A 26,840-nucleotide genomic window follows, 5' to 3' on the forward strand; every position below is an offset into this window, starting at 1 on the left:
AGCCTTTTGTTTAGTTATGGGATTCCTGTCATCGTACCACTTCAGGAAAACAGATAAGAGCTTAACCTTTAGCCTGCCGGGGAGAGAGACCCGCAGGCCCTTCTTTTAATTAAACCCACACTCCTGTCTGGCCCTCCGTGCCCTTCCCCTCTTTCCTTCTTTCCGAGTGAGAGCCCTATGCCACTTAGTGTGCGTGTGTGTGTGTGTGTGTCTGTGTGCATATATGTGAGTGCACGTGGTGTGTGTATGTGTGTGTGTGTGTGTTCGATCCCCGGTGTAGCCATTGGGCCCTTGAGCAAGGCCCTTAACCCTGCATTACTCCACGGGAGGATTGTCTCCTGATTAGTCTAATCAACTATACGTCACTCTGGATAAGAGCGTCTGCCAAATGCCAATAATGTAAATGTAATGTATTTGAGCAAAATGGCTTCAAAGTTTAGTCACTAGATGGTAGTTATGTGAGGCTGTGAGATGACCAACATCCAGGGCTGTACCTTGTTATCTTATGTGTAAATCCTTTAGACTAGATTTTACTGTGAACATTTACTTTACAAATACAGACCATGAAAGGGAATATATTTTGAGTAAAATCAGATGAAATCGAATAGCTACATTAACTTGCAGCCTCGAACACAGCTGACGTAGGGTTTTTTTGTCAGGTGACTGGTGAAAGGTGGCAAGCTGGTTTGTCACCAAACAATGGGAAACTCCATTACTATCTTGCCATCTTACGCTTTAAACATTAAAAACTGAGAGACGCCCACATGGTCTCACTAGACGAACAGAAGGACAGCTGATGCAGATCTGGGGAGGTCCACAATATCACACGGGGAACAGACGTGCAAACTCAAAATAAGGATTGGCTTACCGCCTTTTATTAACTCAAGACTCAAAACAAGAAAAGTCCAATCTGGCACCCAAAAAGACACACAGGGAATAATGAAGGGAAATAAATCAGCCATATTTAAGAAACCTGTACCCAGCAGCAGTGTCCACATATCAGCTCCCAAAACAAATCTGAAGCCATCTGCCTTCCTGGTCTGAAAACCAGGCCTCCTTTATGTAGCCCAATAATGAGGTAATTGGCCACAGCTACAGTGATTGCAATGAATCACAGCTGTGAACATACCTGCATGAAGGGCAGAACCCCAATTTCCCTTCCAGGGACCACAATATTTGTGTATGCGTCAGCCAAGGATGTCAGCGACTGCCCTCCGCAGGAGATTTCACAAACAGATTTACAGTGGCTATATTGCCAAATTCAAACCACTAGTAAGTGGCAAAAATAGGATGGCCAGGTTACAGCTTGCGAGGCAGGACCTAAAAGAGCCTGCAGAGTTCTGGAAAAAGGTCTTGTGGACAGATGAGACCAAGATTGACTTGTATCAGAGTCATGGCAACTGTGGAGGTAAAAGGAACTGCCCAAGAACTAAAGCACTTCACTCATCTGTGAAACATGGTGGTAGCTTGGTGCTATAGTTGTATGTTTGTCATGTTGGCAAACGCAAATACCAGACCCCAAAGGCAATCAAAATCCATGGAATCAAGGCTAGGCACTGAACATTTTCTTATACCTGCACTAAGGAAGCGGTTGAATACACCTGACCATTCTGAAGCAGATGTGATTTCTACACGCATCACACACATGGATGTAAACACCCTAAAATGAAAGGGGACAGTCTACACTTTGACCTCATTCATTGTTTAATTTCAAATCTAATGTACTGGACTACAGAAATTGTACCAACTGTCCAAATAAATATGGGCTGCACTGTACGTATATGTGTGTTGCTGTGCGTATGTACACTGTGGGATAACCGGAGCCTCGTTCGGTGTTCCCGCGGAGTTCCCGGGACTCCTCCCGTTGGGAAGGCCGGCTGCGCTCAGCCTCAGAGTAATTAAAATGTGTGAGGAAAACCAAACGCGGCGACAGCGGGAGAGCGGGCCTCCGCACGGTGACTTTGATCAGGGCGAGCCAACGTGACAGCGGAGAGAGCCTTCACGGGGATTTAAAAAGCCCCGCAGCACAGCAGCCCCCCGAATGGGAAACCGATACGCCTGTGTGGCTCGGCTCTTAATAAAACGTGTCATTGAATTCTTATTTAAGAAAGCAGGAAGGCTTTGGAAGAGAGAACAAAGGAGGGAGCTGAGGGTCCGTGTTTACAGAGAAAGCGTTTTCACGGTGCCGTGCTGTTCGCTCGATGAAGGGGTGTGTGCCCTCTCTCACTCCTCCCTCTCCCACTCCCGTTCTCTCTCCCCTGTTTTAAGGACTGTGTTAGGCTTGGTCCTCTTTTAAGCGTGGTTCGCTCATTGGTGACTGCTCTTGGGGTAGTCTTTAACGCTCGTGGGTTTATTTTTGGCATTCACTGCAGTAAGAATAGAAAAAAGTGGGCTAACTTCTTGCTGGGACAGGGTAAGATTGCGGTGTACCTGAGTAGGAAGAACAAAGTAGAGGCAGGAGTAATGGGTGTAATTTTGTAAATGTGTCTATTCTATTGTTTTTTCTGGTCTTTGCTTTTGTTTTTGTTTGTTAATTTTGGTTTGGTGTTGCCTTTGATGTTGCCAAAGGGCTGTATTTATTGTACAATAAATGTGTGTTAAAACTCAACTCTCTCTCTCTCTTTCTCTCTCTCTCGCTCAGGGGCGGAATTGTGAGCTCGCCATCAACGCTTGCATTAGCCTGCCCTGTGTCAATGGTGGAACCTGTCATTTGCAGCCCGGTCAAGAGGACCAGTTCAGGTGTGCTTTGTTATTTTGTGGAGATGGAAGGCACTGAAGTGAAGTGATGGAATGAAGTTCACCCCCTCCCCCATACCAGTCCTGGGTCAAATACATAATCGTTACTTTTCTGTGCTCAAGTGCTCTTGCCTAGTGCAATTGAGGCAATCACCAGGAGAGGACCAGAAGACAGGTTTAGCGCTTTTTGAACGTATTTCATAAATTCCAATACACCAGACAAGCTCATTAAAGTTAAGTGAATAGACAACTATTTGAATCCAAAACAATTACTTATCTGCCCCATATACAGCCTGTCTATCCTGTCAACCATCGATCAATGAGGTAATACGTGCAATACGGCCCGATTGCTAAACAAGCCAAAATGCATTCCGGCTCGTTCCAGTTCCTGTCCCGTCTTGAGTGAGTTCAGTTGGTTCCACAGCTGGATGAATTCCCATTGCAGTGAAAGGCTGGGAGGTTGAGGCCTTCCCTTTGGCCCCGCCCTAACGGTGGATTTGTGGTGCCAGTGGCGTGGTAACGGACGTGGAGGGGGGGAGGTGGACGTGTAGCTAAACGTTGAATCACCCTCTCACGCATACCACTCAGTATAGAGCCTCAGTTGGAACATATTGTTTAAAAGGACAAAAAGTAACTTCAGAGAGAGAAAATGACTGTTATCTGGCTCTGGTTCAGATGAAAAACAACATTGCGTTGCCTTGTGATAGCCCTTCTCTTGAGATAAGCGGTCAAGCGGTCAAGTGGTACAGCTAAACATGAAAGCACTGTGTTTACCTGTCCTCTTGAGTTCTCCTTGGCCAGCGGCACCTCCCAGGACTCCCTGTAACCGCCGTGCTGCCCTTGTACTCCACAGCTGCGTCTGCCCGCCAGGGTTCGAGGGCCAGCGTTGCGAGATCAACCCAGACGACTGCGAGGACAACGACTGCGAAAACAACTCCACCTGCGTGGACGGCATCGACAACTACACCTGCCTCTGTCCCCCTAACTACACCGGTGAGTCACAGAGCACACAACTACACCTGCCTCTGTTTTCCTAACTACACCGGTGAGTCACAGTACACACAACTACTCCTGCCTCTGTCCCCCTAACTACACCGGTGAGTCACAGAGCACACACCTACTCCTGCCTCTGTCCCCCTAACTACACCGGTGAGTCACAGTACACACAACTACACCTGCCTGTGTCCTCCCAACTACACCGGTGAGTCACAGTACACACAACTCCACACCCCCACCTGTAGCCTCGTGGCTAATGTTGGTGGATCACACCCTGTTGTAGCCGTGATCAGATCGGCACAGTTGGGCTCTTGAGCAAGGCATTGCTCCAGGGGGGATTGTCTCCTCCTTAGTGTAATCAACTGTATTGTCAGTTGCTTTGGATAAAAGTGTCAACTGAATAAGATTTTTGTTTTATTACCTACGCCGGGTGACGCGCTAGCCCGCCCGTCTCTCTGTGCCCTGAGAGAAAAGTGGAAGTGAAATTGGATCTCCACATTTTTGGTAAAAAAAATGTGGGCCTTGAGCGTTTTTTCCCACCGTGCGGCTGCCAAACCCAGGAGTCGTTTTGGGCCTCTGGGCTCGGTCCGGGTGGGCGAGAGGTGGGTGCAGGACAGCCAGCGGATCCGGACCCTGTCATTACCACTACACGCCTAATTGCAGGGCCTCTGGCCGTTTAGCAGGCCGGTGGCTCTGAGACCGGACAGGAGCGGGAGTGGGCGTGGTGCGGTGTGGACCTGGCACACAGAGAGCTGCTCCCCCGCTGTGCGGGAATGTGGCCCCTGAGCCCCGGACCGTGGCCTAAATTCAGGGGAAGTCTGCAAGCCCAACCGCGGGGCCGGGTGATGTCACACCAGTGCAAGCCCAACCGCGGGGCCGGGTGATGTCACAGCAGTAATTATCGAACAACAGTGTGTCGTGTTACCTTTCTGTCATCTTTTTTCTTTCATCATACATAGTGTGATAGTAAACGTCTACGCTCCGGAGGCTGTTTGAAATGCTTCTTCACTGATACCCATTAGGTATTGATAATCAGCAACCAATCAGCAGCAAGGCCGTACAGCTTCTGTGTGCCCATGTGATCTGTTTCTGTCCAATCACATGTGAGCTGCAAGGCTGTAAAGGTTGCGCGTGAGACCCTGTTTTGAGCAGACGACACTTCTCAAGTCTTCCTGTCGCTGCTTCTCAAGTAAAGGAAAGGCCTCTTTCACTCTCTGCAGCCATTCATCTCTTCTCCATCCGGTTCTCCACTGCATTTCTGTATCCTCTTCAGGACACTAAAACATCTATGTAATGTGCATCAGGCCAGTATATTACATGGCGCGCTTACATCTTTTATCGCATAAAGTACGTCGGTAATAAGGCATGCAGTATAGAGCTCATTCCTCTTTGCCACAAGCCTGACTGTGGCCATGTGCAGCGGTCATATGGACAACAGTTTTTTGAAGAGAAGTTGAAGAGAAACGCGTCGTTGGAAAGCTACAGCCGCAGGGAAACGCAGACACCGAGGCGGAACGGGATTTACGCGGCTGCCGGGCCGGCTTGGCGGATTTTCCCCCAGGTGAGGGCAGAGGAAACGGCTCTGGCAGCAGATGGAAGCCCTTTTCGGGAGCTGGTCCGCCGTGTAGGCCCGGCTCGAAGCGCTCGGCGCCTGAAGAGGCGCGCAGTCTTCAGAGGGGCTGGAACAGAGCCCAGAGCCCCAGTCCCAGATCCGCTCTAACAGGTGGACAGTGTATTAAAGCAGAGCGGGCTGCTTTTCAGCAGAGTCCCTCAGGCCCCAGTGAACACCGCGCTACATGTAGATTTAATGCTACAAGTACATGTGTTCCAAGTGTTAGCGGGCTAGTATTGCGAATGTGAAAATTGGTTCCACAGGAACTTCTCTTGGTGAGAATGAGATATGGCAGGAGCTGGCGCTGGTCTGGAAAGTGATAAAGTGACTGTATCCTGTGCCTAATCAAAGAACAATGGCGGGGAAATGATGTGCAAACCTCTCACATTTACTGCAAGCCCAGAACGTTCAGTGAGCCATTTATTTCACACCGGTGCTAATTCCTCACCCCCCAAAAATAATGAAATAAGTAAGGAAATGTGATAACGATAATTACACACTGTTAAATTCTGTAAAAAGGTGGATGGTAAAACTATGTGTGTGGAATATGTGTATTTTTATAACTGTGTACGTCATTGATTTAGTCACTAGCATTAATATGAATCGTTCTACATATTTGAACAGCTCATGTTATCCAGTCATATTTCATTTGAGAGTACTAGGAGCAGTTCTGTGCTGTCCTTTATATCCGGTGAGAGACTGCCTTTCATAAATGTAGACATGCTGTATTCAGGACATGCGGTGAATGATCTTCACTAATCACATTTACGCTCATGAATATTAATGTCCCAATTAGGCTATGAATTCAACCTTTGATTCAGCGGTTTCATCATAATTTTATTTTCCTCTGTGTCTGCAGGACTTTAGTTTCCCTCTCTCCATTTTGTCAGGACATAATGGGTACACTGTAAAAACCCAAATAAGTATTTTAGTCTTCTATTTACAACTTTTCTGCTAAATAAGACAAAAATATTGGCAGTGAGGTCAGACAGTTTGACTTATTTCAAGATTTACCAATGTGGTAGGAAAATTTCACTTGTCAAGCAATCAGTAATTTAGTAAGCTAATATTTTCTACTTGAGAATAAAAAAAAAAAGATTTTAAGTCTCATCGCAAGAATAAAACGCATGTTAAGAAAAACATTTCTGCAGTGTACTATTCTTGTAGCACATTTATACTGTTAAAAATAACCAGATTTGTTTTTTTGCGTTCTTTATATTTACATTGGCAAAATTGCAGTTGACTGCAAGCCCATTGCTATAGCCTCATGGGTGTAGTGTGTATTGCGGTGTCTGATTGCTCTTGAGTAATGTTACAGACGCCAACAGCCTGTGCAAGTCTACAGCCTATTGATCTTCACACTGTCGTCTGTTTTTTGCCCTTAGTAATGTGTGACAGTTGCTTTATATTTGGGAATGTATACTAACACTTAAAAGTACACTGTAGTCTGTAAGTTAGCACTGTGAGTGCGTGTCAGTTTTCCATTGGCAAACCAGCCAGGAGGTCCATTGGAAAGGCATGAAAGTCAGAGACACAGACTCAGTTGCAGACACCAAGCTGTGCAGTGCACAGGCTTCAGAATCTCACCGTCTGTGTTTCTCCGCAGGGGATCTGTGTGACGAGGTGATCGATAACTGCGCACAGGGCTTTGACCCCTGCCAGCACGACGCAAAGTGCGTCCCACTCGACAAAGGCTACAGGTGAGGATGGCCTGCAGGGATATTCCAGGGCTGAGAACTGCTGGTTTTCCACTCTCCCTTTGCCTGGGAGTCAGGTGTGAAGACAGTCTGGCCAATCAGTAGCACTAATTACCTGGGAGAATGGAAAACCAGGGCTGGATTTGCATTCAAGGGCGAGAGCTGATCCCTGCTCTCAGGGGCCACAGCTCACGGGGGTGAGTCGAGGTGGAAAGTCCAGGAGTCAGAAAGTAAAAGTCCTGCCATGTATTTCTTCCACCCATGAAGCCAGCTGGCTTCACTAATTATTTATTCCCGCTGACTTATTAGAATTGTGCTTATTAGAAAATCCAGGTGATTGGAACAAAAGACTGCCCAATGCTTTTACTTTCTGAACCTGGATTTTGCCACCTATGTTCATGAGTTCTCAGGGGCTGCCAGCTTATGACAAAAAAACTAAAAATATCTCAATTTCAACACTTAAAATCTTATGTCTGTTACTTTTTTTCTAAATAAGGAAAAACTATTGCCAGATTTGACAATGGGGTGAGAAACTCTCACTTCTCAAGCAAACAGTAACAAGCTACTATTTTCTACTTGACAGAAAAACACTTGTTAAACACTTGTTAAGACAGATGGTTTTTGCTGTGAACCAATCAGAAATGCCAGCTGTTTGGAGCAGCGTAGAAACTTGTCAAAACGGGCCAGTATAAACATGGTACTGTATTTCTGTATGAATATAATGTATTGATAACGGAATAAGTTGCAGCTAAAAAAGCTCATTCTCTGTGTGTCAGGTGCGAGTGTTTGCCAGGCTACGTGGGACAGCACTGTGAGCAGGACTACGACGACTGCCTGGAGAACAAGTGTCAGCACGGAGCGCAGTGCGTGGACGCCGTCAACGGCTACACCTGCGTCTGCAAGGAGGGCTTCAGGTGAGCTCTTCACCGCCCCGTCAATCTGTACACGTCCGCCTACTCGCCCTGTCAATCTGTACACCTGTGGTCTCTAACGCAGTGCCATGGAGGGCCGTGTGTATGCTGGTTTTTATTCCCGCATTGATATAATTAGGTCAATTATTTGCTGAATTAGGGCCGCAGGTTTGCACATAATGTATATAAAGTGAAATGTGTTATTTGTGTTGTCTAAATAAGAACTGTTGGGGCTGTTCGCACCGTGGTCCTGCCAGATCCAAGTTTGGCTAGCACATGAGGGAGCGGCAAAATTGGCCCACTGCTCTTAGGGTGGAGGGTGCAACAGGCTGACAGCCCCATGAACACAGGCCTGGTGTACTATAGAGCTGCAGACACATGAACACAGGCCTGGTGTACTATAGAGCTGCAGACACATGAACACAGGCCTGGTGTACTATAGAGCTGCAGACACATGAACACAGGCCTGGTGTACTATAGAGCTGCAGACACATGAACACAGGCCTGGTGTACTATAGAGCTGCAGACACATGAACGCAGGCCTGGTGTACTATAGAGCTGCAGACACATGAACACAGGTCTGGTGTACTATAGAGCTGCAGACACATGAACACAGGTCTGGTGTACTATAGAGCTGCAGACACATGAACACAGGTCTGGTGTACTATAGAGCTGCAGACACATGAACACAGGCCTGGTGTACTATAGAGCTGCAGACACATGAACACAGGCCTGGTGTACTATAGAGCTGCAGACACATGAACACAGGCCTGGTGTACTATAGAGCTGCAGACACATGAACACAGGTCTGGTGTACTATAGAGCTGCAGACACATGAACACAGGCCTGGTGTACTATAGAGCTGCAGACACATGAACACAGGCCTGGTGTACTATAGAGCTGCAGACACATGAACACAGGCCTGGTGTACTATAGAGCTGCAGACACATGAACACAGGCCTGGTGTACTATAGAGCTGCAGAAACATGAACACAGGCCTGGTGTACTATAGAGCTGCAGACACATGAACACAGGTCTGGTGTACTATAGAGCTGCAGACACATGAACACAGGCCTGGGGCAACTGCCAGAGCACCCGCATCTCTTTCAGTCCACAGCTGTGGGATTTTACCGGAACCCAAATTAAGCTGTAAAAAATAACACATGAAATACTACTCCCGACAAAAAAAGGCCAGAAAGTGGAAAGAAACAAAGCCGCTGGCTAATGAACAGCTACGAACAAAAACATTGAGCCACCGCTACTGTAACAGTACGGTCTGCAAGCATTTAGTGGTTGGGTCAAAGTTTCAAGCCAATTCCACTGAAGGTCGCCAATGCTCCAAGAGTTTAAGGTTGGAGTGTTTAAACCTCGAGTGTTGATGGGATTTCTAATTCGCGGTTATCCTTGAAGGTTTCTCAGATTGAATGGGAGTCTTCCCAAAGGCTATGGAATGCCTTCCCGTAAAGCGGAGCACTAACTCAGCTGTCCCGCTCTTTGTTCCAGCGGTCTCTTCTGTGAGAGCCCTCCTCCCATGATCCTCCTGCAGACCAGCCCATGTGACCACACGGACTGCCAGAACGGCTCACAGTGCCTGGTAGTGGCGGGAGAGCCTGTGTGCCGGTGCCTTCCGGCCTTTTTCGGGGGCAAGTGTCAGAAGACCCTCACCGTCAACTTCCTGGGTAGGGAGGCGTACGTGGTCCTTCCGGGAGCCAAGGCCCGCCCCACCGCCCACATCTCCCTCCAGGTACCACCTCACTCATGCCTCAGCACGCTCACGGCCAATGCAAGCCAATGCAAGCTAGCCATACATGGCCTAAGCTAACTATAAGAGCACACAGCTAGCCTTACACAACCACAGCCAACCATATGCAGCCACAGCTAGCCATACATAGCCTATGCTATCTATAAGCGCACACAGCTAGCCGTACCCTCCCACAGCTAGCCATACGCAGCCTCAGCTTGTCGTATACAGCCACAGCTATCTCTGCAGCCACAGCCAACCATACATTCCCACAGCTATGCATATGCAGCCAGAGCTCTCCCCTCTTCTCTCAGGTTCAGCATAGCCTGAATCTGACCTATTGTCCCTGAAGTATATTAGCCTCTGACCATCTGCAGTCAACACCCAGGCCTCCTTCAGGTCACTACCTGTGCCCTCTTCCTGCCCCACAGTGGGGGGCGGAGTGGGAGGGGGGTCACAGGATGAACTCTGACACCCGCAGAAAGAGCCGGAACGTCTGAAAGAAGGAGCACCGGAGAGGTGCGGGAAAGGGAGAATAACGGCCTTGAAGCCGAACCTCCCCACGCTTTCCAGCTTAGGGAGCCTCCAGTGCCCTGTTCTCACGGTGTATAATCTCCACGCAAGAGACGTGGCTCCAAAACACGCAGACATACCGACCCCGCAATTCAGCCAACCTTAAAAGACTCAAATGACCAATTAGGGAGAAAAGCTAACTCCCCGCTTGCAGGAAACAGAGGAAGGGTTTCTCTGTCATGGGTTTGGAAGGACCCTGGTGGTGCTGTAATTGCAGTGTGCCCCCCTCCCGACCCTTTTTTTCGGAAGGGGTGGTTATATTTTGCAGAAGACGCTGGGGAAGTTTTCCGTTCTCTCCTGGAGGGGGGCCGTAACACTACTGTCACCCAGCGGTGTGCCGTCAGAGTTGCCACGGGCACGGTGACATTATTAGAATGTCACCTTTTGTCCACCGGCATGAATAATGCCCCTCCAGAGGATATATATTATGGTAATAGAACGTCATTGAGGCCTTTATCGTCACTATCAGTAGAAATGAGTCATGAGTGGATTGCATCTCGGCCACAAATGAGCCCATCTCCTCATTTGCACGGAGGGAGCAAGGTAGTGATAATTAAAAAGGTGGAGAATTAATAACGGTGTTGTCTTTCTTTCTCTCCACAGAGAGGTTAACGCTTTGACTTTGAGTGTCGCGCACAGAGGAACGGGAACACTACAGAACACTCATGAAACGAGCGGTTTTGTAATACGTGGCATGTTTGGCATTATATGCTGGACACGTATGCAATATCGCATTTCGCATTGTACGTTAATGTAATAGTCCAGTACTTTTTATCCCATAAAGTGCAAAGACATATTTGATGTAGGGTAATAATAATAATAATAATAATAATAATAATAATAATAATAATTCCATGCTGTTACCATGCCAAAATGTTGGGTGGAAAGGGGTTTTCCGTTCATTGCGCTTTTCAAATATATCATAATTCAGTTTAATTCCAAATGCAGATTTTTTCCGGTTGCGGCTTTCCAGTTGCAGGCGAGACCTGCAGTAAAGCCAGCGTTCAACTCTATGGAGTCCAATTCGCAGCTGAAAACAGCCTCCCGCACTTCATAAATCTCCTTTACTTAGGGCCGCGGCTCAGACCACGTGACCAGTTTACTGGCTGGTGGCCTGTCATGGCCGCCTGGTCTGTTACAACAGAACGGAACTCCAGCCGTGAGGCTGTTTGCACCAAGGCCCCTCACGTCTCCTTTTTCCACCTGCGACCTGGCGCTCAGCGCTAGCGCAAATGCTGACTGGGCCTTGTGTGTTGCCCGGACTTGTATATTAGCTTGCTGAATGTCTTTCTTAATTCACTCGTGTGGTAACTGTGTCCAATCAGTTTTGCCATAAATTCCTACTCAGAACAGTCTCTTCTGGGACTTGTAGTCTTACTTGCTTTTCGTCCAGAATTATTTGGATACATTTCATTTAAAACAGGAATTTAAAATGATACTTACAGAAGTTCCCACTGCCAGTGGAAGCTATACCAAACTATCTTGCTGTATCTATCCTCTTTGTTGGTTTTCTGACCTCTCTTCTCCCCACAGGTGGCCACAGACAAGGACAATGGAGTTTTGCTGTATAAGGACGACAACGATCCAATAGTGCTGGAGCTGTACCAGGGACACATCCGTCTGATCTACGACATCGCCAACTACCCCACCACTTTCTATAGGTCAGCAAAGCCTGCACACGCACACTCACACAACCATCTGTAACATAAAGATTCTGGGTCCAGTCTGTCCACCCACACACTCATTCAACTATCTCAGTCAACACACACACTCACTCTGTCACTGCATTCTCCATAAACTGCCCCCTCCATACACTGCCCTCTATACACTGCCCCCCATACATGCATGTCTACAACCACACCAGCTCACTGACATGCATGCAAACGCATATGCACACGTACATTGTGGACTGAATCATGAGACGTGTTCCCTGTGACATCACTTCCTGCTGACACCCATGAAAAATGTCCGTATCAGAGCTTTACACACAACCAGCAGTAGGGCTGTGTCTTCGGTCCCTCGAGAGCTTGCTGAATCTCCCTCTGCTGCTAAATCGATACCTACCATCCTGCTTGCTGCTAGCACTGGGAAGCAGTTACAAATTTGTTGGCAATTCCCTGCAACAACATCTTGTACTACTACCTCACAGCTTTTTTTGGGGAAAATGTCCATACATACAGACGATTAGGTTAGATTAGATTCAACTTATTTTCATTGCCTTCTAAGGGAATGAAATGCATCCTCTGCATTTAACCTATCCTAGTTACTTAGGAGTAGTGGGCAGCAATAGCAATAGGGGGCTCCCAGGGACCTACTCCAGTTCTGAGGCCAGTGCCCTGGTCAAGGGCAACGGCAGGAGTACACCAAAGGGCAATTTAACTCTCTAATTAACCTAACCTGCATGTCTTTGGACTGTGGGAAGAAAGCAGAGTACCCGGGGGAAACCCACGCGGACGGGGAGAACATGCAGACTCCACACAGGAAGGCCCAGGATTAAGATATATATTGATTTTATTTGTGAGGTACTGTAGAATGGAGCAGGGACTGTCACTGTGCGAGGGCTTCACACCCGTGTCTGAGGCAGCTGTGGCAGATCACCTGTAGTTTGAAGCAGAGGTCACAGAGAGCACACAGGCCCTGTCTCCAGCAGATTTGAGCTCATCCATCCGTCCATCTGTCACCTCGCTACCCCCTATGTAAAGGTTACTTCTAATCATTGGCACAGACAAAGGGAAACTGATCACTCCGGTGAGCTTTAGGTTCCTGCGGTTCAGGCACGTGCTGGGAGAAATAACTTCCTGTGCGGTGCGTTCTTCTTTATTATGTTTTTGTTTTATGTCGCGTTCTTCTCCAGCTTTGTTTTTCTTGCGTTTAAATTCTGTCAGTTATTGATGGCGAAAGGTAGCGCAGTGCAGGGTTAGGAAAGGTGAACCGACTGTGTTTAGATAAACAGGCTACACAGAGCATTGATGTACTCTTCCACGAAGCAGGAGTTAAATAAATAGCCAGATAAATAGCAGAGTCAGCCGGATAACTACTCCAAATAAAACCGGGACCCCCCCAAAAAAAATATGAAACATTGACTGAAGTAAAAAGACCCTGCGCTCTGGCAGTTATCTGGCTGAGTCATCCTGCTTTGAGGACCAGGCTGCTGATTGGTGAGGGGTGAGGTGAGCCTCTCTCTGAAGGTGGAGGGAATGGCCCTGATGTGGAGGCTGGGCAGCATGTGAGAATGCTCTGGTTGCCGGGCGAATTCCAGAGGTCTCTATGTGACGGTTAGCGCTTAACAGGATGGACCCAGAGCACGCTGTCCATCTCGCTCTGAGAAGGTTTAAACCAGGGGTTGAGTTGAATTGAATTCAATTGAATTCAATTGAGAGAGAGAGAGAGAGAGAGAGAGAGAGAGAGAGAGAGAGAGAGAGAGAGAGAGAGAGAGAGAGAGGTGGGAGGATGAAAGAAATATGACAGAATTAGAGGGAAGAGAGAAGGAGAGTGCGTTCTAAACTGCCAGGAGGAGAGAGGGCAGAGAGGAAAGGACAGAAGGTAGAGAAAAGGAGGATATTGAGGTGAATAGGTGAGAAAAGGTTGTAGAAAGGTGTAGGGGAGAGCAGAGTGGATGAGGGACAAATTTGATCCTGGAAGGGGGGGCAGGTTATTGAAAAGAGAAACAGGGTTTGTGGGAAGCTAAGAGGGGAGGAGGGGTCCAGCTCTTTACCACTGGTGACATATAATTAACATAAGCTGAATGCCTGTCTCCTTATGCCTTGTTAATGCAGTGCCCTTTTCAAAATGCCACGCTAATCTCTTTATTAGTTTAAGGAGCAATGTCGGCTATAAGTCAGCGGGAAGGAATGGCGTGTGGGGGGGATCTCAGGAAATTAAACGGGAATGTTGGAATTACACCCATCATTCTGTTTACAGTTCTGTGCCGAACCCAAGACCGTGAACGTTTTGGCGGTGTAGCTCTTTGCCCCGGGCGCAGCGGCCCAGATTTCAGCACGCAGAGAATGCGAGATGGTGGCGGAGTATTCCGTGGGCTTCCGTGGAAAGGCCAGTCGGCCGCCCGGGTGATGGGAACAATGTGTGTCTCCCGCCGGCCCCGGACCAGAAGCGCTGCTGCTACGTTGCCGCTACGTTCTTTTGGACTTAAAGAAGATGGCTGCAGGAATGTCCCCTGTGTTAGGGGGTTGTGGGGCAGTGGGCAAACGTGGAGGAAAATACTCCTTCTCCAGCTTCTGTACAGCAAAGTGTCTCCTTTCAAGGGCATAGTTAAGAGCCTTGTTCTGTTTAGTTTTCCTTCTCTGTGATCTACTGCAGTACGATCTTACCAAAGCACCACACGCAGACAGTCCCCGTACCCTAAACACGCTGGTAGTTCGCGACTGAGTTTCCAAGCAAACATAATTGAGGTTACAGCTGCGATTTATAACTACGGCGGTTGGCTGCGCAACGTCAAGTCGAATTGGTCTGGTCGGGCTACACGGTAGGCAAATGATAGCGGCAGGTAATTGAATTTGGAAATGTAAATACATCTACAGGGTAGCTGATGTAGATAACTCTCAGAGATAAATGTGCCGGTAATTGTTCCTAAGTTTGTGTATGTGCCATTTATAATGCGGTTTTTGCGGAGGAAAACAGAGTATTTTATTCACAGCTGACAGGAAATTGACTTCCCCCGGTGCGAGGGGACACAAGGTTGCCGAAATCTTTGACGGCTTTCTGTTTATTTTTATTGAGTTCCATAATGGGCTGCTTTGAGCTAATACGCAGCCCGGCCTCACTTCAAAGACGCTCGTCCGCCCTTAAAAAAAGACTGTGGCCTCTGGAAAATTTCAGCTTGTCAAAATACAGACAAAGCCCAATATTGGCAAAAGCTGCAGGTCTGGAGCACCGTGCCTTTGGGCAACCTGACGGGCTGCTGCCCCTGTGTGGTGTAACGGCCGCATTGCCTGAACACAGGCCACCCTGAACAGCTACCCCTCCGTTGCCTCTTCACAGAGGCCCCTAAGAGAGTATTAGCACCTTGTCTGTGTTTTTATCCAGAAAGCGATCAACCCTACCCGCTTCTACACTCGTTCCCCCTCTGTCCCTCCGCCCAACCCCTTCCCTCCTAAACCCCAAATCCCAGCATCCTTTCCCCTCAAGACCCTAGACTTTTATTGCCCTTAGATTTCAGAACGCGTGTAATGAAAGACAGCTGTCAAAACCAGAGACATCGGATGAAAATGTCATTAAATTGTAATAAAGCTGGACTTCGTGGAGGTATTTACGTATCAAGTGGACGAGCAGGAGACTGAAACAGGCACAGGGGTGGGGGGAGGAGGGGAATTCAAAAGTCTATATTTCTTCCTAAGTAGACTTTTGTATTGGTTGCAAATGCCTCTCTTTAAATAGGAATTGAATTACAGGCCCTTAATGCAAACCACATATGCATTTGTGTTCAGCCCAGACCTTTATAAACAGGCCGGCAGTTGAAGCATTTATCAGCAGACAGGGTTAGACCATGTTCTTACGCGCTGGAATCCCGGGACACAGCTTATATTGCATGTACTGTATATGAACAGCGGTGTTTGCAGTCATGGCCATAATAGCGTGTCTATTTTTACTTTTGGCCTGTTTGTTCTGTACGACTCCCACAACAGTGACGAGCTGCTACGGTGCCGCAGTGCCACCTGGTGGACATATTGCTGCATGACGGCGTCCACATCCCACCTCCTCTTGCCCCCCTGGCACTGCTTGGGTTTTTTTCTCCAGAATTCACACCCCACAGGGTTTGGCTGTCCAAGCTACAGTAGGTCTGGAGACTCCATCCACTGCAGAAGTCCAAATCCCTTGCTCCCAATTCGCAAATATGAGACAGAGTGGGGGTGCCTTTTTACCCCTTTGATGACACCATGGCCACCATGCAATGACGGGTAGGGAAGTGGGGGGGGGTGGCGGCGGTGGTTAGACTTGCAGAAACGGAAGAGCTTGTTTTGGGCTTGAGGAGAGAAGGGACCAAGCTGCCCTCGTCCTCACTCTTTCCCTCTTGCTCGTTCTCTCTCCCAGAAAAGGGCCCTGCCAAACCACTGTCTCTGTCGGCTGTGGCTGCCTGTCTTCTCTCCAGGAATAACCTCCGCAGCCGAGGCTGCCAAGCTCCTCGCAGGCCCGGTCCCTCCTGCCCCTGGGGCACCCCGAGCTCCGTGTTTTTGAGGCAGCCCACAGGGGGTCACACGCTGGGCCGTCCGAGTGTCGCCGGGATTAGTTATTTACTTATCTAGCTGACGCTTTTATCCAAATAATTGATTCAATTCCGTAGGGGACAATCCCCCCTGGAGCAATGTGGGGTTAAGGGCCTTGCTCAGTGGCCCAACATCTGCATCTATCTTATCCCTGGTGTGAAATCCAGCTTGACCAGCTTGAAATACCAGCTATTTCAAAACATAGCTTGAACTGGTCAAACCATGTTGAGTATAGAGCTGGTCTAACTGGTCTACCAGCTGTTTCAAAACCTTTTCTAAGCAGGGATTGTGGCTACTGGCGCTTGAACCACTAACTTCCCAGGTCCGAGTCATATACCTTAGCCACTAGGCTACAGGCTGCCCCTACCAAACGCGGCTGTCAGTGGATACCAGGAGAAACAGGGAGTGGGGGAGGTGCTGCGTTCGCTGCGCTCTGCAGCGTGGGAACTGGAGTAGGGCCAGGGTGCTGCATCGTAACAGCAGCGTGTAAAAGAGCCGCGCTGGTCACGGGCCAGCGTCATCCTGCCCGGTAGCCGCAGGCCGCCTCCCTGCTCCCGGAGCATGTTTCCTGAGGTGCAGCGAGCGCCGTGTTCGCTACGTGCCCCGTGGGCTTGAACACGGACGTGGGAAATGGAGTAGGCCTCGCAAGGCCTCCTGGGTGCTATCACATCCTTTACCTGTCACTCACCAGGTAACAGCCAATCAAAACTCCCAGGCTGTGCTGTGCTGCGCTGGCTCTGAAAACAAGCGCTTGAAAGGTGTTCGTGGAGTCCCACGCCTACGTCTGGCCGGACGGCCAAACTTTCTCTCTCTTAAGAATTTGAGAACACATAATGTAAAGAACAGGCCATTCGCTCCAGTCATCCAGTGCCATGTGGCACTCAAGTGTAACTACCGTAAAATCCCAAGAGTGCGATATGGCACACTTCAACCAATCAAATTGACTGCTGTACTATTGTTTTGAGTCCCTATTAAAACCCTACTAAATTTTCTCAACTTCCTCAATTTTCTCAACCGAAGTCAAAACCCCTCAGGATTTCGCTGGGGCCACTTCATATTGGGATAGGGAGTGAATAGGTTACCACCCCGCTCTATTTCACACAGTCCAAGCATTAGCTTAACAGGCTCCCAGAATTCACCAGGTCCAGCCACTTTAAGTGTCTGGGAACAGACTGTGAGTTTCTGGTTGTCAGTGATCATTTGTTTGAACAAAAAGATCAATTTTTACTCTTTGTTCCTTTTGCCAAAAGCTCACATGCTCTTGAAACCTCACAAGGAGTGAGGGTTTTTTCTGCTTTGGGGGTTCCTTTTTCCATTTCGCTTCTAAACATGCCAAGCAGAGATGTAGTACACATTTTTTGCTGTATATAAATATTATGTTAATATTGTATGAAATTATATTCATCCACAAGAGACAAGAATCTTACTTTCTCAGCAGTGACCGACTGGCTTTACATGTTCCTCTTTGGCATCATTTATAAGAGTCACGGACAGTTCCATGTGTGCAATATCCATAACAGAATGTGCCCTGCTCAGAAAGAGCAGCCATCTTGTGAGGTAGTCATGAAAAGATTATCTCTACAGAGAGAATGACGGTCCCTCCTCCCCTCTGCTCCTCCCTTCCTGCAGTGTGGAGACTGTAAACGATGGCCTCTTCCACACAGTGGAGCTCCTCATCCAGAATCACACGCTAAGCCTGGTGGTGGACAAGGGTGCCCCCCGGAGTTTGGGCAAGCTCCCGCGACAGCCCTCCATGGACCAGAGCACGCAGGTTTACATCGGAGGTCAGTGAAATTCAGCCAAATTCCACCATACCACACACCCACGACCACACACAGGCACACACGCACATACGTACAAGTACACACGCATTGGTAGAGTATATAGTCATTTCAGCCAAGTGTTCATATGCATTGACTGATACTAATTTACAGTATAATCCCACATTCAGCCATGGGACTGGAAATTGAGTACACAAACAGTTACATTGACATGACGCATGACAGCTGAAGCAGTTTTTGAAATATTTATTGAATGCAGTATATTTAGAGTTGGCTCAAAGGTGGGCTATTGTGAAGAGTGAATTAAAATGGCATTCAACATCACTTTCTCAATGTGTCTCTCTCATTACATTAACTCGGTTTGGCTGATGACAGCACTGAAGGGTTTCAGTGTGCTATTTAGCCTCCGCGGTTTCCCAGTGTTTAGCACACTGCTAGAGTGTAGGTCTGTGGTTTTATCTGTGGTCAGGTTTTGCACAAGAGAAAAACATTTCTCATTATCTCTCAAGGGAGAGCACGACCCGTTTATTTTTCACCAACAACATTTCCAATGTATGGCACCTTTTGCCATGTTTTATTTCGTAGCCTGATAATAGTGAAGTTAATGAATATTACAATGCTTGGATTTTTTATCTGTTTTTGACCCTTTGTTTGTTTTTAGCATTGCCTGATTGCATAAGATATAAAATATAAACTGCTATAAACATTATGGACTGCAAGAATTTGAAGTGCAGCATTTTAATTTCAAAGTAACCTGAAATTATTTATGAAGCATATAATCACATTTCATCACTGTTGGACAGAAAAATGTATTTATTTTGTTATTGTCTATGTACTGTATTGGTATTTTGAACTGCTAACAACACCGACAAAATGTCACTTCTCATTTCCAGTGCATTTGCAAAGCATTTATCACAACATGAGTGGCATGCATGGCTTTCACTACAAGAGTTCCCCAGTCTGTAGCTCACCTCTCCCACTGTGTGTTTGTGTATATGTGTGTTCAGGCGTGCCCTCTACGGTCGGGATATCAGGACTTCGACAGGGAGCGGAGCGCAGCTCTCTGGCATTTAACGGGTGTATCCACAATGTGAAGATCAACGGGGAGCTGCAGGACCTGGGTGTGGCCACCGGGGGTGCGGACGAGGTATTGCCCGGCTGCCACTCCTGCAGCGTGTGTGCGCAGGGGGCCTGCCGACAGCGGGGCGACACGGGGGTGACCTGCGAGTGCCCGTCTGGACGCAGCGGCCCACTCTGCGACCAGAAGAACCCTCCCAGCCCCTGCCAGGCCAGCAGGTAAGTTATGTTAATGCCGAAACAGCATGATAATGCTAACACTGAAACAGCATGCTAATGCTAACACTGAAACAGCATGCTAATGCTAACACTGAAACAGCATGCTAATGTTAATGCTGAAACAGCATGCTAATGTTAATGCTGAAACAGCATCCTAATGCTGAAACAACATGCTAATGCTAAGGCATTTTTGCCAATTCCTCCTTTGAAATTTGCATTCATAATGGTATGCTTATTTTTACACAGTCTGATGCCCACACTCGTGCGCACATACACAGTCTCCCAGCTCAATTTACTGACTGTCCCTCCCACCCTCTCTCTGTTTCCAGGTGTGTCCACGGGCTGTGTGTTCCCAAAGGCTCGGGGTACAGCTGCCAGTGCGCAGACGGTTTCTCTGGGCAGTACTGCGACAGGCGTGAGGAGCCTCCAGCCTGCAGGGGGCAGCATTGCGGGCACGGGGAGTGCTGGGTGACAGAGAGCGGGGCGCCCGCCTGCCGGTGCCAGCCCGGCTACTCCGGCCCCACCTGCGACACAGGTGAGCCCTTCTGTCCTGAGGCCTGGTCTGAGACAGCACCAGGGATGTGCTCTGAATGTTTTAACAGGAAACAATGCCACACAGTGGCCACATCCAGGATCTGCAGGGATTTAAAGACATCACTGCAGGAATTGGTTTTATTTTATGCATTATCATTTCATTAAATTTATTTCAATTTTATTTTTTACGGTATATCAATCTAAATCAGGGATCAGCAACTTGGTGGACCTAGACCAGGGAGAGAGGTATGAGTCTAACTCCCCATGAGCAGTGAGCTGGGGTTGGTGATCCCTGGTCTAAATTGCATACACATGTACACAGGTACATTTTTGTGCTTTTAGGAACACATTTCACAAATGTACTCTGAAAGGTACAATACTGTTCTTTTTGGTAGAAATGAGTACCTTTTCCAAACAAAAAAGGTACAAGTTAATTATTAATCCAATGATATGGGGAACAATTTTATCTACCCATCGGGTACCACCCCAGCAAGATTGGTTGTACCTGATTTCTTCGGCACTTTCCGTACCTTATTTCCTGAGAGTGTATTGCTTTGGCTTTGGGTGGATGGATCATGCCCAGTGGAACAGACTGTAGTTGTGTCTCCACCTTCCCCTCCACAGAGCCGACCTGCCAGGGGGAGCTGGTGCGAGAGCAGCTGAAACGGCACCAGGGCCATAAGACCTGCACCTCCACCAGCAAGGTCCCTCGGGTGGAGTGCTCCCGGGCCTGCGAGGGGGGGCTGTGCTGCGCCCCCGTCAAGACCCGCAGGCGGAAAGTGGTCTTCAAGTGCACCGACGGGTCATCGTTCTCCGAGGAGCTGGAGATGTCGGTGGAGTGTGGCTGCACAAAGTGCCCTTTGTAAAATCCCCCAACCCCCACCACTGTGGAACATGAAAAGGGACCTACCAAGGAAGAAGAGAGATATATTGTAAAATAAAACAAATAGAACTTATTTTTATTATGGGATTTTGTTTTTAAAGAAAGACTCTTTTAACTGTGTTTTTTATATGTCGGCTAGACTTGCCATACAAGTTATTTTGTACCGTAAACAAATAAACCAACAAGACAGATTAACATTTCTGAAATTATATGAATTTATATATGTGTATAAATCTACGTAAATGTATAACCTAATCTGAGGATTCTTTTGCTGTTTATTGCATGTCTTTGTGAGTTTTGTGAGTATGGAGCTGGAACGCTCTCCTTGGAGGGTATGTGTTGTACCCTCCCAGTCCCATAGGGGGAGGTAGAGACCAGACCCGCTACACAGGAAGAAGAGGATGCCAGTCTTTCTCATTTTCATTTTTGGGAGCTAGCTAAAGAAAAGAACTGGGGCTCTGCAATGGACTTATACAGCCTCACTTACCCACCACCCCCCGAACTCTTGGGTTTAAAAGTTTTTCTGGAGCCGGGAGACAGGGAATTTGATATTTTTCGGGGTGTGTTACAAATCTTTTTCCCGTCGGAGAAGAGAGGAGAGCGAGTGGTTGTCGGGGCGGTGTTGACGTCCGCGGTTTCCTGTGTCACCCGCTGACTTCCCGCCGCTATGCTTCAGGACTTCTCCGTCTCTCGCATGATCGCATGGAAACGGCTCAACGGCAGAATGTGAAATTCATAAACTGTTAATAGTGCGGACTGAGGGAGGCCAGCGCACCTGTTCTTGCTAACAGAGGCGGCTGTCGCCAGTGCGTCTTCTGGTGCGATGGCGCTGGTGAAAACGAGTTCTCCGGACATTTATTTTTGATGGGTAGGACTGTGCATCGTCACCTGAGAAACCAGTGTTGAATACCACCATAACTGTCCCTCACTACTTAAAACTATTAAACAAACATCTATGAAGCCCATAACTACTGTATTGTTTACTATATAAATATCACATTTTGATATATTTTAAACAAGTTCAGCCACAAAAGGTTATTTAGGTAGTGTGAATGTGCTGGCAGTGTGGGCCGCATTATCGCACACTGTAGGCACCTAAAGGAGGCCATCTCATCTCTGACAGTCTGGGGACCAGTGTACAATTTATATGAGCTTACCAAGGCTTGTGAGATGCATCATATTTAAACCTACAGTATAAGAGTAATGCCTATAATGGTGGCACTAATACAAGTTGCATCTTTTAGACATAGATATTTTCCGGTAAAATATGAATTTGTGACAGATTAATACTTATGTTGAATGTTGAATTAAAATCCAATGAAACAACACTCTTTGTCTATGTTGCTGTGTCCAAGCCCCCAAATATTACACCATTTAACAAAACAAGTACAACATATGGCAAAACCCTCCTGTTGCCCGTAACAGATGAAACTGTATTTAATCTGCAGTGAATAAACCCATCCCAAGTATTTGGACTGTGGACTAAGAATATTCATTCTTACATGATTTACTCCATACAGACTGTCCGCTTTAACGTGAGGGTATGTATATCCATATTGACTGAACTGTGTAGGAATTACAGCCTTTTAAAATTGTCACTGTCCAAATACTTACGGACCTCACTGTACGTTCCATGCAGAATGATCGTTCTAAACAATTTTTCCCAGTGTTTCCACAAACATAATTTGTAACTTCACATGTAATCCCAGGTGAACATGGTTGTATTTTAAGAATCTCTTAAGTCCCAAGTGGAGCACTTAAAAGTGTATGGTTTACATGATTATGCACCCAGGTAAATTTGCTTTGTTGCACAGATGCAATATGTACAGCATTTGGAAGAAAACCTCTGGATAATCTCTTAAAACACAGAGACACACCTACTCGTTAACACAAATAGCCTGGTCCTCCAAACAGTGGATTATGTAGCTGCAACTTAATGTAGAAAGAATGCAGACATGGTGAAGAGGTTTATTTGTTGGTTGACCAAACATTAGACATGGGCAAGAGACGTGATCTAAGCTACTTTGGTATGCCTATAGTCTAGTGCTTGATTGGGACCCAGAATGTAGGTGGTTCAAGTGTAAGTCACTTTGGATAAAAGTGTCAGCTAAATAAGGGTAATGAAATTGTTGGTGCCAGATGTGGTTGTTCCAGCATCTTTATGTTTATTTTTTTGTGTGTGTTAGTATAACATTTGAGATTTTAAAAAAAACCTCATTTTCCAAAAGATGTAATTTTAGAGACATTTTTGTATTACATTTTTTTTAAGTAACTTATTACTGTAAGCAATTTACTACTTTTTACATAAAAACTTGATCAAGGCTGTCTGAGATCAGAAGCAAGGAGCCAACCAAAGTCTGCAGAAGAACTATGGCAAGTTCTCCAACATGCTTGGAACAACCTCCCAGCTGATTGTCTTAGCCAACGCTGTTGTGCAGTTCTATATCTCAGAGAAGTGATGCAGTTTTAACGCCAAAGGGTGGTCACAAAAAATATTGATTTGATCCAGTTTTGAACTATTCTGCCAAATTACTAAAATGTAATGTGAAATGTATAGTATGTTTATTTAGGACCTTTCATTGAATTATTTTTGAAAGAATCTTATCTGTACATTCTGACAAGATGTTTTAGTTTTGTTTGAATAGTGTACAGCCATGGCACTAGAATAGCGATCAGCTGAGCACAGTTGCAGCATGTTTTTAGCAAGTGATAGTTAGTTACACTGTTCACCACTAGATGGTGCAATTTGTCCAGCTTTGGTCACACTCTATGCACTTGCCAATCTTTTGTTTGGTATTAGTGTATTCACATTAAAGTCTGGTTGTCAATCTTTCTGTTTTAGAAGAAAGCAATTTGGATATTGAAGCATTACATAACCAAACCAATTCTCTGATGATAAGGAATAATTAAGTTCTTCATGATTCAGGGCAGAGAAGCTAAGTCTTGCCCCAAGGGTGCAGGTTGCATAACATTACACACTCATTTTAGCAGAAATCATTTAGTTGGATGCCCCCATTTTCCATTTTTCCGCTTTTCTTAATAAAATGAAAAGGTCACAAAGAATGAGAGAGTCTGATTCTTAAGGAAAAGGATCTAAAATACACAAATAATAAACAACAATGAAGTGATTTTACATTGCATTGTCTACGGTATGAGAAGTGTCTAATGAAAAGGTCACCACGAAGTAATACAACTATTCTCATCTCCATTAAAATGTCAAATAAAAAGGATTTAAGGAATTACAGAAGATGTAAGGAAATAGCCTAGGATTAGTGGGATTATACTGGGCTATTGAGTTGTGATAAATTCCGGCCACTTCCGCCTGTTCATTAAAACAGCTGAGCTGTGTAGATAGCCAAACCCAGGGAACATAACAGCGTGATGAAGGGAGGCTGCCGGTATTAAATCCTGTGTGAAGTTTCCCAACAATTGGCATGTGCGTGTAAGCACATAACATGCCCCGGCACTGTGGTTATCCACAGAATGACAACTCCCTCTCCAGAGGCAGCATGCCAGAGAAATAACTGCCATGACATGTTCGCTTAATGAACAAAAACAATACTTACCATTCCTAAGTATTAAATTTGAGGAAATTATTGAGCAGAAGATCCCCTGTGAGAGTAATTAATAATTATTCGACAGATATCAGGAAGCGCAATGGCCTATTTACCAGCACAATACTACATATCTGTCAAACACGCTGCCTAGCAACATCAGTATCGTGTGAGAAAGAACATATAAATGTCAAATATGAATTATATCGTATCTAAGAACAAGTATTTCGAATGTCTAATAGGCCCACATCAGAGACACGGCTAAATTCAAGGCTTTTAGAAATTGCTTTCCTTTCATGAATTAATAATAATTACTATGTAGGAGACACAGGAATATTACATAGATTGAAGTTTGGTCCTGTGTTGACCACAAGCACAATATGGATGCATAGTGCATCCAGGTGGTTAATAAAAGCACACCAGCCAATAACGGCAGCGCAATGTTTTGAGTTATTTATAAATATGTGATATTATAAACGGTTACTAATATGATCAGACATGATCCACCCACAGTCTTCTAATGAAGATTCACCTCATTGAAACAGAGGACGCTAAGTGTTGAAGAAATTAAACATTTATGCATTTAATCCCAGCAAAATTCGAGGTCATGGTGTCGATTCACCGGTGGGATGAATTTCAACTTGGTCACCCTGCCAAAGGATTCACAAATAAACAGTCTCAGCCATGGCCCTGGGACATACGGCTCCGGTGTCCCAGCAGCAGAACAGGTTACCATGGCTACATATCAAATTACACACAGAAGGGCTTTGCCCATTGTCTGGGAATCAAGACCAAAGAAGAGCTCAGAATTAAGCTGGAGTTATGCTTTCTCGGGTTTTGTGGAATTTAGCTGCCAGGATGCTGTGTGTATTTTAAGGACACATGTAAATATCTGTGTGCAAAGACAAGGGGGAAGGCGAAGGATATTGGCTAGACAATAACGAAAATGATCGGGGTAATTTCACAAAGCAGGATTACTGAGTTAGCTGGATAACTGCATTGAGTAAAACCAGGAACCCTCCCAAATCTGGAACATGGACTGAAGTATGCAGTCCAAAGACATGCAGGTTAGGGACTACAGAGATGAGATCTTTAGCTAACTCTGGCACATTTACATTGATGCAGAAACTGAAAATGTTGATTAATGTGCACTGTCCCTGATAAAAAAAAATTTTAAGTCAAAAGAAAGGTTCCTAAATTCTGCGTTCACTTTGTGAAACTGAAAATCATTCCAAAATGTCCAAATTTTATGGCATGTTTCATATAAAGCACATAAAAGCTAAATTCTTAACAATGCAAACAGTTAGTCGTGGAGCATGTCTTGGGCAGAGATAATGTTCTGCTGGTGAGGGTCTGAATGTGTGGCATAAGGGACCCAGTAGGCCTAAAGCTGTGCAGAGTCAGATCAGTCACCCCCAGGTAAATGTGAGAGACAGCCGGACAGCAGGCCAGCCGCAGGTAGACACGGATATAGCTGCAGGACAGACAGTCATTTTGGGGGAGGGTTGAGCAGGGGGCATGTAAGGGCTCTGCCAGCCCTGAGCAAGTGTCATGTCACCTAGTGCCTTGCTGTTTATTTCTGATATAAAAATAGCCAAATTAATATTGTAGTTACCTAAATATAGTCACATAAATCTGAATATTAGTGGCTGCAGAATGCAAAACTAGGTCAGAACATTTTAATGGTCGACACTAGAGAACTTGTACAGTACTTGTTTTGCATGTTTTTTGGTTGCAAGATTTTTGGATTAGATCATTAATGACTCTTCATCTTTAAACTGGGGCTGTCGGGTTAGGGTCATGGTTGCATTATGAAAAAATCTTTCCTTCCTAAGTTGCCCCTTATCAGAGCCCCTTGGGAAAGAAAAGTTTGAACTGACCATTCAGCCTACTGGAGCCTTTAAGTAGGAATAATGTAGTCCCTCTAGTGTTTGAGTTTTAAGTGTGCTTAAGTCCTCCTGGGAATAAAGTGATAAGTTGTTTTTCTCCCCAGTGTCTCTCCTCTGGGGCCCAGTTATTATTTCTTTTCAAGGCCTGACTGGATCAAGGTAGCAGTTATGGTTAGAATTAGAGCTATGGTTAGGGTTGAGTTTAGTTATTGCATTGTTCCTTTATCATATATTATATCATAAAGATTGTGTAGTTCAAAGCAGTGCTGTTCAGGAGAGGTGGTTGTACCCTTTTCTTGTTTTTATTTTGCTTCAGGTAGATGAGTGAGTCTGGAACACTACCTGCAAAGAAACTGAAATAAGGAATGAACATTCATTTGACCTGATTTAGTTTCAAGTCTGTGGTGGGCAAATGG

The 26,840-nt window shown here is 46.2% G+C and overlaps 1 protein-coding gene across 1 annotated transcript in view; it reads left to right on the forward strand.

Annotated features, from left to right (window-relative positions):
* The window catches only part of slit3 (slit homolog 3 (Drosophila)), a 170,308-nt gene extending 148,001 nt beyond the window's left edge, over window positions 1-22,307 (forward strand). The window contains exons 27-36 of the mRNA XM_061235572.1: window positions 2,642-2,739; window positions 3,590-3,729; window positions 6,951-7,044; window positions 7,818-7,955; window positions 9,456-9,696; window positions 11,800-11,927; window positions 18,117-18,271; window positions 19,276-19,564; window positions 19,894-20,099; window positions 20,723-22,307. Of these exons, the coding sequence (XP_061091556.1) occupies window positions 2,642-2,739; window positions 3,590-3,729; window positions 6,951-7,044; window positions 7,818-7,955; window positions 9,456-9,696; window positions 11,800-11,927; window positions 18,117-18,271; window positions 19,276-19,564; window positions 19,894-20,099; window positions 20,723-20,964 (1,731 nt within the window). The 3' untranslated portion in view covers window positions 20,965-22,307. The remainder of the gene's footprint in view (window positions 1-2,641; window positions 2,740-3,589; window positions 3,730-6,950; window positions 7,045-7,817; window positions 7,956-9,455; window positions 9,697-11,799; window positions 11,928-18,116; window positions 18,272-19,275; window positions 19,565-19,893; window positions 20,100-20,722) is intronic.
* Window positions 22,308-26,840: the final 4,533 nt, after the last annotated feature.

Source organism: Conger conger, chromosome 3 (assembly GCF_963514075.1).
Source record: "Conger conger chromosome 3, fConCon1.1, whole genome shotgun sequence".
Lineage (NCBI taxonomy): Eukaryota > Metazoa > Chordata > Actinopteri > Anguilliformes > Congridae > Conger > Conger conger.